Raw genomic sequence first — 14075 nt, forward strand, 5'->3', positions numbered from 1 at the left:
TTCTCAATGAAGTGTTAAAATGGTCCAGATTATTAAAAAGAAAATATATTTATTTTAAAAATATTTTTATATTTTGTGATTGAAAGAAAATCTTTATAAACTTTCCATGCTTAACACATTATAGAATTTTTAAGTTGAAGAGATCTAAATATGTCTGGTCTTGCTGTTTTCTTCATTGTATCTCAGATGAAAAATATCCAGGTGTTAGAAATAGAACTTTGATGTAAGTAACCCCACTGGTAAAAGAGTTATTTGGTGGGGGATGTGGAGAAAATACTGCTTGTGCAGTTTACTCATCGATTTTCTCAAGTTTCAATGTGCTTATTAAGAAAATGACACATAAAAGTGCGTGATCCTCAGAAACCACTCTCTGTCAGCAGAATATCCCTTTGCAGTGGCCCTAGGAGTTGGAGACATCACTGACACTGAACTTGGAACACGCTTGCACAGCACAAATCAGCAAACAAATTTCATCCAGTGTTAATGAAGTGAAGGCATGGCTGGTTTATGTTCAGAAGCTCAGCCTGGAGTATCCCAGCTTCCTCGCTGTGAGACGGAGATGCAACCAGAAGCCAGGATGCAAATGAGAATGTTATCATGAGGACCAGGCAGGACTGCGTCAGGACCATGGGCTCGAACAGAGAATCAGCTCCCAGTGTACAAGAGGGAGCTCAAGGCTGTGAGGACTCTGGGTCCTCTGTGGCCTAATGCTAAGCCACCTAATTTAGGAATGTCTCTGTCTGCAGGAGTTGAGAGGCAATCAGAGGACACAAAGAACTCAGGGCTGGTGATAAGAACTCAAGAAAATGGGTCATTCTAGCCCTTGCTCTCAGGATCTGTGCTTCTACAGATTTTCTGATTTCGCCCATATAACAAGACAAAAGAAAAGTTATCACTGACTACAGATACTTTGGCATGTAAGCATTCTCATATAAGAAAGCATGTCATCAGTACTCTTCTATGCCAAGAGTAGGGACACTGCCTAGTAATATAAAGATATGTGTATGTGAGTACAAGTGTATAGCATTGCTCAAATCAGTATGTCACACAGAAAACAACTTTAACCAAAACATGTTTTTGCAGTACCTGTGTTTGTAGAGGTAAAATGCAAACCCTGATAAAATGAGAGCGAAGAATGGAACCAGAATGGCAGCCGCCACGGAGCCGCTGCTGGTCCCCTGGTAATGATTTGAAGAGTCTGAGTCGGAGTTTGAGGGATCTGGAAGATAGAAGGAAGTTTAATGGGAAGTTATTGTAGTAGGCCTAGATAAAGTAATATCTACAATACATTTTGTGGATGAATACAGGAAGCAGAGGCTTCTCTTCCATGGCGAACGAATCAGTATTCTTTCTTGAACACTGATGGTCTATTTTAATGACCAAGTTACTAACGTTCAGTGATCCTAAAAAGTGTCTCACATTTTTATTGAGATAAAGAAGAATTGTCTTGAGCTTAGTTATAGATTATTTGTGTTTGCTATAAACCAAGAGAGAGCACTTACATGTTTTCACTGTATAGAACAGTTAGAAATTTTTCTTGGTTCCTTCTGTCTTGAAATCAGACTTTGCAAAACCCCATTTTCTAGAATTATGCAAATATAGGCTCTGTAGGTCAATAGGACACATTTTTTGTACGTGTATTTTTGTACGTGTATGTGAGTGCAATCTGGCCATTTTTAGGTAGATTCCAAAATTTATGACAAAGTTTAGAATAGTGACAGAAATAAGTGCCAAAACACATTTGTAAAGGGGCCAAAAGTTTGCTAAGGTATGCTTTCTAAACATCAGAAAGTGTATTTGAATTGGTCTCCCCATAGTTCCATGCATTTGAACACTTGTCCTCTAGCCGGTGGTACTGTTTGGGAAGACTGTATAACCTTTAAGAGATAGAGGCTTGTTGGTGGAAGTGAGTTGCTATAGGTAGGCTTTGAAGTCTTACAACCTACCTCTACTTCCCTCTCACTCTTTGCTTCCTGACTTGGATGTAATGAGACCAGCTGCCTTTTGGTCCTGCTACCATACCTTCCCCTTCATGATGGGCTTTTTGCCCTAGAACTGTGAGTCAAAATGAACCCTTCCAAACAAGTTGTTTCTTGTCAGAGAGAAAGAAAGAGAGAGAGAGGGGGAGTGGGGGGAGAGAGAGAGAGAGAGAAAGAGAAAAAGAAGGGAGCACACCAGGGCTTCCAGTCACTGCAGATGAGCTCCAGATGCATGTGCCACCTTGTGGGTACTAGGGAATAGAACAGAGATCCCTTGGCTTTGCAGGCAAGTGCCTTAACTGCTAAACCCTCTCTCCAGCACTTTTCAGGTGTTTAGTCTCAGCAACAGGTAAAGGAACTAATATACAAGGAAAATTCTATGTTCCAGATATCCAAAAGGTCCAATGCACTGACAGGCATGGGAGCACTGAAAACTCAAACCAACACATAATTATTACCTGACTGCTCTCAGACAAGGTAGCTGATCCTGGAAGAACGGTATTTTAGGGAATATGATATTATTTTATTTTTATTTATTTATTTGAGAGAGCGAGAGAGAAGCACATAGAGAGAGAAAGAGAGATTATGTGTCCCAGAGCCTATAGACATTGCGAACAAATTCCAAATGCATGCACCTTTTGTGCATCTGGCTTATGTGGTTCCTGAGGAATAGAACCTGGGTATTCCTTAACCACTAAGCAATCTCTCCAGCCTAGGAATTTGATTTTAAATTGTATTTGTCTAATTATTCAGAGTCACTTTCACACTTATGTGCAACAAATTATGATGGACAACTGAGTTTAGCAAACTGTTGCCAGGCTCATTTGGTGTTTCAAGGGTTTATGGAATACCAAATTGAAAGCCTAATTTCATTTATTGCTATAAACTATAAAAAGTACAAGTGAAGATTCTAATATATTTTTTAAATCTTTAAATTAGACTGAGGAGCTAGATGTCTTAGCGGTTAAAGGCTCTAGCTTGCAAAGTCTGGTAGCTGGGTAGCTCCCCGGTGTCCATATAAAGCCAGACACACAAAGCGGCACATATATCTGGAGTTCATTTGCAGTGTACAAGGCCCTGTAATGTTCATATTCACTCATTATTTGTTTTTCTTACACGCTCTCTGCTATCAAAAAATATATTAAAAATCTTTAAATCACTGCTTATAAATTAATGAGTTTTCACATAAATTTCAAATATATACTTGGTGTTTGTTTCAATTAATGTAGGATTATCACTGCTTACCAACTTTAACATAAACATGTTTATGGTTAATGCCAGCTGTATGTTACTTAACCATGTCTTTCTAAATTCTTTTATTACCTCAACACAAGGATGAGATGCCAGATATTTCTTTATACATCTAAGCATCCAGGAGTTGGTGTATTTTTTTTTGAATTCAATGTCCTTCATAAACATGTGTTTTGATGAGTGGTTCCCAGCTGATGGCAATTTAAGTGGTGAAGCCTTGCTGGAGGAGCTGTGTTGTTTTGAGCAGGCTTATGGGTATTATAGGTATCTCCCATTTGCCAGAGTTTGGCTCACTACTGCATCTTTTTTCCACCTACTGTGCTGGAGAGATGGCTCATCAGTTAAAATGCTTGCCTGCAATACCTAATGACCTGGGTTTGATTCCTTAGTACTCACATGAAGCCAGAAGCATAAAGTGATGCATGCATTTGCCATGTGTTCCCTTGCCATTATTAAGCTTCCAATCAAGGCTATGAGCCAAAATAAATCCTTTCTTCCCATCATATACTTTTGTTTGGGTGCATTATTACAGCAACACAAAGTTAATTGTAATATCTGGTACGAAGAAATGGGGTTATTATTGCTAGGAAACTGACCGTGTGTGTGGCTTTTGGTCTTCTGGAAATGATTTGCAGGAGACATATGGTAGGATTTTAAAAATTTTAACAGTGCTCTAAACAGAGTTTAATGGATGATTCTTATCAGAGTTTGAGAGAGCAAAATTCAGAAAGAACCATGGAGTGTTCAAGCTTGGCTTATGAGGAGTCTGTTTTTACAGTATTTCAGACCCAAATATTTCTGGTTCCTATTAAGTCATGGAATTGAACTATTGAAATAAACCATTATTTCCTGTTATCTGCAAACACTTTTATCTATACTAGATGTGAAAATTCCAATAAATTGAGTTTTAGGAAATCTACATTTCAAAGAGATCTTATTTCATACTACAGAATAGTGCAGAATGTCTTTAGGTATTATTCAACCAAATTTACTCTGAGATTAGGGTGGAGTTTCTAATTATTTCCAATTACCTTGTTTTAATGATTTATTTACTTTTCTTTCTTTCCTTTTGCATTTTTTATCACTGTATAGACTCAGGCTACCCTTGAACTCACAGTAATCCTCCAACCCTGTCTCTTGAGTGCTGGGATTAAAGGTGTGCTCCACCATGCCTGGTTGTTTTTATCCTTTCTAAGGTAACATAGGTCCATAGTAATATATTAAAAGGCATACAATAATATGAAAACCAGTAATAAAAAACTAAAGGATCTTCCCTGCCATATGTGCCAGTCTAATTCTTTAAGAATAATAAGAGCATTTTCTCAGTATTATTATATATGATCAATTCCTTTCTCTTTCTCACATTTCTAAAAAATTAAAAGCACTGTAAACATTCCTTCTATGTGGCTTTGAATTTCAGCTCTTTTTTAAAAATAAATATTTATTTGCAAGAAGAGAGATAAAGAGAGAATCAATGGGTGCACCAGGGCCTGTAGCCACTGCAAATGAACTCCAGATACATGCACCACTTTGTGCATTTGGCTTTATGTGGGTGCTGGGGAATCAAACCTGGGTCATTAGATATTGCAGACAATCACTTTAATCACTGAGCCATCTCTCCAATCCACTCTCTGCTGTTTTTAAGGCTCTTCAATAGGCATATTTGAAACATTCAGTTTTAATAATTTATTTCTGACATTTTATTTAGGTGTTAGTTACCAAAGCATGGACAACTTACTGGTGGCTATGCCACTAAAGAAATATTTTCCCCTACCCCAGAAAACATTAAGTGCCACTAGCTAATGTACATAGCATTTTATTGATTGGGTAGTATACTGTTGAAGGACATTTGGGTCACTTCCAAATTTTCCTGCAAAGCTACAACAAAACACAAAGTTTATGTCTCTGTATCAGTGTGGGTCTAAGTTATACACAATAAGCTCTAAGTAGAATTTTGGCCTGACACAGTCTGTACTTTTTACTGTTGTTCTTTCTTAGCTGATTTCTCTCCAAAGACATACTCCAGATTTTATTGAGCCATTATTTCATGGGAACCATCACAAAGACAGCTGTCCAGCTGCTGCCTCCTCCTCATCTCTCCTTCTTCTCTCATACTTGTTCCAATGCCCATCCTTCTTATATGTTATTATTATGATGATAAAACCAATTTTTTATGTATATTAGGGATGAGCATTACCACTTTATCAAATGTACTAAGGTAGGTCATTCAATTTATTAAAATAATATTTCTAAAAAGAAACTCATACAGTTTACAGTTGAGCCCTTCCCTGTACCTGCAATTCAAGGGTTTTCAGAGTATTCTCAGGGCCCTATGATCACTACTGTTGCTCCCTTAAGAAACTCAAAGGCCCCTCAAGCAATCTTCTCTCACTCAACCTTGAACCCCAGACAATTATTAGTTGAATGTCTATCTCTGTGGACTTTCCCATTCTGAATGGAACCATGCAATTTCTCTCACTTAACATCATTCTTTCTGGGTCACTCATGCCATATTGGCTATTATTTGGCATATTCCTTTATGAACAATATTCTCCTGTACTTATATGCCACATTCCCTTTATTCATTTAGTTAACAGATACTTGAGTTATTTTCACTTGGGTGATTATAAAATTTCTGCGGCTAGAGAGATTGCTTAGTGGTTAAAGTGCTTGCCTGTGAAGCCTGAGGACCCATGTTCTACTCTTTATGTCCCATGTTAGCCAGATGCACAAAGGTGAGGCAAGCACAAGCTCATGCACACCCACTAGGCAACACAAGCGTCTGAAGTTCTATTGCAGTGGCTGAGGCCCTGTTGTACCAATTCTCTCTCTCTCTCTCTTACTCTCTCTAAAAAATAAAATTAAAAAGAATTCTGCTAGAAGCCTCTACTACAAGTCTCTGTGTGAACATATTTCAAGTCCTATAGGTTTTCTGTGTAGGACTGGATCTGATTTCATCTGGTAGTCACTTTCCATCTGACTCTGATGACCTGCAGGCTACATTCCACAGCTGCTCTACCTTTCAAATTTTACAGACAAAGCCCGAGCTCCAATTCTTCTGTCTCCTTGCCAAACTGACTACCTTTTCCTCATGGCTATTGTAGTGCACATACAGTGGGGTCTCTGTGCAGTTAAGATCTTCATTTTCCTAATGTCCAATCATGTTCACTGTCTTTCATGAGTTTATTGGCTATTAGTCTATCATCTTTTACCATGATTCCACTTTGGTTATCATCTTCCATATTATAAACTCATGAGTTCTCTGTATATTCTAACTGTAAGTAATTTATCAGCTTTATGTTTTTCCAGATCTTCTCTCATTCTGTCTCTGCATGGGGGATTATTCCTTTATAATTGGGAAACCAATTTATGCTGTTTCTTATGGACATTTTCACATTAAAGTTGTCTTTCAGATGAACTTGAGTTCAGTATGTATCTAATGATAATCACTTTTATTCGGTTTATCTACTGACTGGAGTCAGTTAGGAGGTGTTATTTTTATCCAGAAAAATAAGTTTAATCTCTTTCTTAAATGAATGATAGTTACTGAAGGATTACTAAAAAAAGAGGCTTTTCTAATTAGTTGAATGGTACACTTGTTTGGTGTTCACATTACTTTTTAAAACAAATTGTTTTCTCTGACAATATTGGTCATCATCACATTAGAACAAAGATTATCTGTTAATGCAAGCTGTTGTTTTGTTTGGTTAAAAAAAAAATAGGGTAATGTGAAAAAAATCTGTGACAGCAAATGGATAGCTCAGGCCCCCATCATGCAGTGAATGAGCCTAGTCATGCACACAGTATCTGGCATGGCTCGTTGGCATGTTGTAAAGGTCACTAGAGTATGGGAAATAGTAAGAAAGGAGACCGAGCAACTTTGGTATTTGGCTCAGAACAGGGAAAATACTCTCCATTTTTGTTAGTCCAATGCATTTTTTCTACTGTGTTACCCCCACATAAAATAATTGAAATACTATCTCATCCACTGCTGACTTTGCAATTTAAAGTTCTTCTTTTTAGTGGTATTGATATTTGGTGGGGGAACAAGATAAGCTATCCTGTCTTAGCCTGGTTCTCCTCCTTTTCATATAGATTAATGAACCGTGTGGGAGTCCTTACTTTGCAATACCTCATTACATGGCCAACTGTCCTGCAACTGTGTTCAGTAGTTACAATCATCACAGGGCATACTCCTTCCTCTGTCCAGGACTCTAGAATGTAATTCTGCATGGGGATATTCTCCACAAAATAAAGATGGTAATGAAATCTTGCCAGTAGAGTACAAAACCATTTCTGCCATTCAGGAAAAAAAAAAAAAAGTATATATGGTGCTAATTTCACTTCAAAAATGACTCTGTACTTTTGTGTTGCTAGAAGCAATGGATGGTGACTTCAAGTGAGCAGAGCCTTAGTATACATAGGGTGATCTATTCCACTGTTTAAGCTAATAAGCAGAGTGTCCATCACAAGCTTTCAGAAGCGGTTCAAAAATTACATACTACAACTCTATTACAAAAATAGTAAATAGATGAGTCACAACCCAAATCACATGACTGTGTTTATGCTCCTTCTCTCATTGCCCAAGTAAGACAGTCAGAAGATGGAGGGCCTCTTTGCCTAAGAAGAGCTAATGCATGTAGTAAGAATCTTGCCTGCCAAATTCAGTCCTCACTCATCTACAGCACCTAACCCGAATCTACCCAAGATACCTTACATACCCAGCAAGCATCTCATGGACTAGACACTAGGATGTACGGGGAGGGAGGGAAGGGCATTGAAGGGGTGGGAAACACTAATCTAGACCCAAATGGCAATGGTACCATAAAAATCTACTTCCTAAAAGGTAGACTAAATGGTTGAACCTTCATCAGGCCCTTACAGGAAACACCTGAACCACAAGACACTGGAGACGGTAGGGTCAAGTCTAACCTAAAACTTCTACATCTTCCCTCTCTCCTTCTCTCTCTCCCACCCCCCTCCTCTCTAACTCTTGTATATTAGTTATATTTTTCCACATTTTCTTAGTGGGCACTGACCTGTAACTCCCAGTACCAGCATGGGGCTATCATCCACAATGAGCTTTTGATCAGAGAAACCTACAGGGTTTCCTAAAACAATGACAGATTTCTGTCAGAGTACTTGAAGACCCACCAAAGGTTAGTGGTAAGACCATATTTCTGAACACACCATATGCAGCTGACACGTAAAATGGAACAGCATGGCTGGAAGCCAGGAGAGAGTCAGTCCCCAGACAGTCAGCATATCTAGTGCCAGAAGGTGCTACATGGACAACTGGGGGAAATGACCAATATCTGTCCAAACAACTCATGGTCTAACCTACTTAGCAACAAATAACCGGTTGTGATGCCCACACAAGTGCAATAGTGGCACACAGCCATGTTGGGGAACCAACTGCTTTTGATTTGGCTAACTGATCCCCTCAGTGGTATGGGACCCATAGCTGGAGCTGGGAAACAAGTCAGAATCATATCCAAACGTAAGCCCTCTCTCCAATATCAAGCTACCATCAATCATGGGCTACAAGAGGGTCTACACCTATTAAACTCTCTCTATATAAAAAAAAAAATAAGGGTTATTTCATTTCTCTTGGAGCTAACTTACTCTCCGTTGGAAAATCTGCTTCTCTTTTTCAGATAGATGCAGATCCTAAGGAGGGAGCCACCCCATCATACCTCAATTTTTTATTTATTTATTTGAGAGAGAGAAAGATGTGGGGGGGAGAGAAAGAGAGAGAGAGAGAATGGGCATGCTAGGGCCTCTCGTTACTGCAAATGAACTCCAGACAAATGTGCCCCCATACGAATCTGGCTTACATGGGTCCTGGGGAATCAAACTTGGTGCCTTTGGCTTTGCAGGCAAGCATCTTAACCAATAAGATATCTTTACAATCTGCTATAAAATTTTTAATTAGCATTTTTGTTTTTCTCTCTTATTTAAAAATATTTCTTGATATTGTGACAAGATAAACTATATATCTGGCATTTTATGACATCATTTCCAGTTTTTTTTTTAAAATCTATTTTAATTTTTAAAAGAACCAATTTTTATTTAGATTTTTTACCATACCAGTTCCTTCCATTATTCTTATTTTTATTTTGGACTTTTGTCTTTTCCATTCTCAGCAGTGCTCTTAGAAGATCAAACTGATCTTTGCTTCTCTTTTTTTAAAATGTGAGTTAGTTTACCTTGCCTTTCTAGCTTGAATTTTCCAAAGTCTTTTCCATGTATTTCACCTTGAAAGGTAAATCCCCCCCTCTCCAGTCCCGAGGACACCTGGTATGCAAAGAAAATAATAAAACATGTCAGAAGAAATGCCATTTTCCAAGTATAACTATTATATCCCAGATTTAGTACAACATGTTCAATAATTAATTTGTTCAAACTCATTTTAGTAATATACAGTTAAATATTGGCAATCAATATAAATTGAAGTTCAAGTGAGAGACAGAACATGATGTTCATTTGATTCCTAATGCAGTGGTACCCTTCATGATATGTTCTTAGAGGGGACACCCATGAGTTTATACGTCATACTTGTTATGAAAATTCATGTTGTGGACCTATTGCATGATTCTTATCCTGTGAGCTTGGGTGTCATTGTGAAACAGTGAATCAGGACACAGGCAAGATGCTACTGTTCAAGGAAGGACACTAGGGGAACATAATCAGCTTTCTCTGTCCATTCAGAATGACTCTCAGTACCTTCAAAGTGCTCTCCAGTTAGACTTGCAACATCTGCAGTTGCTCTGATAGTGGAGGGGTGTGGTGTTAGCAGTGCAGAGTATGCCCCAAAGTTCCTGTTTTATCCTAACCAGCAACAACCCCCTTTCTTTTTAAATTAATTAATTATTATTCCTTTTTTTTGAGGTAGGGTCTCGCTCTAGTCCAGGCTAATGTGGAATTCACTAAGTAGTCTCAGGGTGGTCTTGAACTTGTGGATCTCCTCCTACCTCAGCCTCCTGAGTGCTAATTAATTATGATTAACAAGATATTTCATATGGAAGCATCGCATGTTGGTATTCTCTTTTCCCTCGTCCCTGCCCCCATTCCACTGGGGACCCTCCTCAGTGGGGTTGCAGGTATTAGTGATGGGGTTGTGGATTATGTGTTGTGGGAGCAGCAGTCAGTTTTTTATTTTTATTTTTTTGTGGGGGTGGGGACAAAGCAATGCCTCTAGGCACGATGTCTCAACCTGTGGCTCTTACAATCTTTTCACTTCCAATTCTGCAAAATTCCCTTAGCTGTGGTGGATGAGTTTTAAGTCTACTTCAGTGACTAGCTATAAGGAGCCTCCAGATCTCTTTGTTTAAGTATTGGTTAAACTTTGGTTAAGTATTGAGTGTTCTCAGTGTCTGTCTCCTTCACCCTGGTGCTGATTGTCAGGTTCACCCTGGAAGCATAAGTTTTGCTTGTCTCCCCGATTCTTACATGGTTTCAGCTGTGGCTTAGCTGAAGTGCCAGGAGTAGTTTATATCCTCAGATGCCACTACCTTTCCACATGCCCACACTCTGGAGCAGGGAACTTTTGAGTTGTGAAAGCCCCTTTTTCCCTGGCTCACTTATTTCTAATTTCAGTGAATTGATTTTGGCTGTTCTTGAGTGACAGAATCTGACCACCATGCTGCCAGGTAACTTCTGTTTTCTGAGGGACAAACACAGGCCCACTCCCCTGCACAGAATCTTTGAATGATTGTGCAACTCTGCCTGATTCATGGAGGAAACCTGTGCCCTGTGAGAAACATCATGCAAGTACTTACGTAACCATCAAGTCCCCAGTTGTCATTTTCAAATTTGCTTACAAAAATATCTGCTGGACCTTTAACATGAAAAGCTTTCAGAAGTAAGTGTGCTTCCTCCTTCTTGTAGACCCCTGTTTAAGGGGAAAAAAAAAAAGAAGAAGAAGGTCACAGTTGTCAGTCCTATATTAAGGCTGACATGGAACATATACTGTAGCCCAAGCTGGCCTTGAACTCATGGTGCTCCTCCTACCTCAGCCTCTTGAGTGCTAGGATTACAGACATGAGCCACAACACCTGGCCTAAATGGTAGATTTTTGATTTCACACACTATGCACATGAACTTGAAAAAACTTACTTTTCTGTGCTAGTCCCATAACCTTCAGAAAGAACAAATAATTTCAACTAATTGGTGTTATTGAGAACTCCAATAAGATGTAGCATATGAGTAAACACAAGCTTAGAAAACACTTCATTCCTCTAAGGCCATTAAGCAATAAGAAGACATAACACGCAACACACCTAAGGTCAGCATTGGTTGGGGCCTACCTGTCAGCTCCAGCTGCACCTGCGAAGCTGCAGTGAAGGTCGCATTCACCTTGCTGCTGGTTGCATTAAACCAGTCAACTGTGAGAGTTGCCAGCTGTCTTTTTCCCAAGTATTCATAATATCCCTTCCACACCGACTTGATAAAAAATACATCAGAAGGAACTGTGGGAAGGAGGGACAGACCAATATGAGCACACACATGGGTATGAAATGGAGACATTTTTAAACACAGAAGGCATGGTACTCTTTAATGAGAGACCACAGGTAGCAACATGAGGATGTTAAGGGCCTTGCGCTCCCACTGTGTACAAAACTCAAAGGAAACAGGTAGATCTGTTATTGTAGCACATAGGAAGACTCTTGCAGCTGTGTGTAGAAGTGGATTAGAAGTTCAGACCTGCTGGTTCTGATAAACCTGCCTGGGCCAGTGCTTTCTACCAGGGCTCATCTGTATCATACTCAGTAAGAAATGTAGCCACCTGACCTGTGAACTCACTACTGCTCTTTCCTTAACATCTAGGCCTACTCACTGACAGCCGTAGAAGGCTAGGAAGCAATGACACTTTTGTCATCTTCCCAGAAATCTCTGTCCCCAGTGAGCTGGCATTTCCAAGCACATTAATGGAGCCCAGCTTATGAAGGCAAAGGATCTTTTATTCCCTTGTTGCATTCATTTAAGAAGTGCAGACAACCACTTTATTTCTACTTCAATCCATTCTTTTCTACTGTAACCTCTGTGGACAAAGTAGTTCACTACTAGCAAGAAAGACAGATGCAAGAATCTCAACTGTGTCCTTGTTTATGTCACTTAGATGCAGGCATGAATGCATAGATTTTTAACATAGAATTCAGAATTGAATACAAAACCAATTGAGATATTTTCTGTAATTTTCAGTGTTAATGAAATGTTTTTATTTTCATGGCCTTGGTAACAATCACTTGTAATATTTGACCATTTTTGACAATGTTAATATCAAATGGAATATATGGCAATCAATGAATCTACATCAGCAACAACACAAAGGCTCTCATTGTTTTCGGTTTAATGATGTGCCTCAACTAATTAATCAGACAAAATCTACTATACATACAGTGATAGCACACTCTTGAAGTTTCTGTGTAGAAAGTCATTTCTCTCTGAATATATATATATATATATATATATATATATATATATATATATATATGATATAACAAATCCAGTTGAAGTGACAGATGCTGACATTGCAAGTACAGTGTTCCTATATCCATTTTTCATTTCATTCCAACTAATCTTTTATTGTTTTATTAGGCTAAGACTCAGCCTGGTTGATCATTAGAATAATTGATAACAGAATTGGGTAGCTTCCTATGGCTTTGAATTGAGCCAATTTATTGATAAAGATAACCAATGTAATCAAACTAAGTCAGTTAAGTGTTGATATATTGGGGCTGAAGAAATGGCTTAGAGATTGAGGCGCCTGACTCAGGTTTGATTCCCCAGTGCCTAAATAATTCAGATGCACAAGGTGGCACATGCATCTAGAGTTTGTTTGCCCTGGCGCACCATTTCTGTCTATATATATGCCTTTCTCTTTCTCTCTCAAATAAATAATAAATATTTTTAAAAGCTTGATATATCAGTACAAGTACTGAATATAGTTGACATTAAACACCTTTACTTGAACATAAACAGCCTTAGCAGAGACCCTCATTTTAATTGGATAGGCTACATCTCAAATAGTTTACATTTCTGAAACCAGCAGGCACTTAAAAAAAAAAAACAAACATTTTATTCATTTGGAATTTGTATACTCATCAGAAGACTTAAGTTATGTGCTATAGTCATTCCCCTGATCAAGTTTTGTGGGTGCATCCCTTTGATAGGCATACCTGCGTAAACTAAAGTATACAAGGGCCAAGATGCAGCTCTGTGTTTGAAATATGATCACTGGTCATGAGGGAGAGGGCACCTTGCAGGGTCCTTCTGTTCTGGCTTACTTTTTTTCTGGTAGCATGCAAGGATAACATATCTAAACTGTGTTAGCATGTATCAGCTTGATTGAGACCCAACTTAATTATCACTTTCCATCAGTAAAAAGGATATAATATTTGCTGATGATAATATTGCAGTTACAAAAAGTGTTTACAGATACTTCAATATCAGAAACACAAAATTAGCAAATAAACAATCAGGGAAAATAGCACAATTTTTTTTTTTTTTTTTTTTTTTTTTTGCATTTCCTTCCATTAGGGTCAGTGTTGCCTCACAAAATATTGGCTTTTGTCCTGGATTTGTAAGTAGTATTTCAATGAAATAGGTCAGAAGATAAAAGCATATTTTAAGTTAAAAAGCATGTATTTACTTATTTATTGAGAGAGTGAGAGGGTCTGGTATTCCAAGGCCTCTAGCACCAGATACATGCACCACTATGTGCATCTGGCTTATGTAGATTCTGGGAAATTGAATCTGGTTCCTCAGGCTTCACAGGCAGTTTCCTTAACTGCTGAACCATCTCTCTAGCCCCATGATTTTACATTTTTATTGCATAGAATG

The 14075-nt window shown here is 38.5% G+C and overlaps 1 protein-coding gene across 4 annotated transcripts in view; it reads right to left on the reverse strand.

Annotated features, from left to right (window-relative positions):
- Window positions 1–14075, reverse strand: part of Csmd1 (CUB and Sushi multiple domains 1) — a 1843561-nt gene that overhangs the window by 5307 nt on the left and 1824179 nt on the right. For all 4 annotated transcript variants that reach the window (XM_045131039.1, XM_045131041.1, XM_045131040.1 and 1 more), the window contains 4 exons: window positions 11540–11701; window positions 11012–11124; window positions 9440–9527; window positions 1087–1219 (listed from right to left, as the gene is read on the reverse strand). In XM_045131039.1, coding sequence (XP_044986974.1) covers window positions 1087–1219; window positions 9440–9527; window positions 11012–11124; window positions 11540–11701 — 496 coding nt within the window. The remainder of the gene's footprint in view (window positions 1–1086; window positions 1220–9439; window positions 9528–11011; window positions 11125–11539; window positions 11702–14075) is intronic.

Source organism: Jaculus jaculus, chromosome 12, assembly GCF_020740685.1.
Source record: "Jaculus jaculus isolate mJacJac1 chromosome 12, mJacJac1.mat.Y.cur, whole genome shotgun sequence".
Lineage (NCBI taxonomy): Eukaryota > Metazoa > Chordata > Mammalia > Rodentia > Dipodidae > Jaculus > Jaculus jaculus.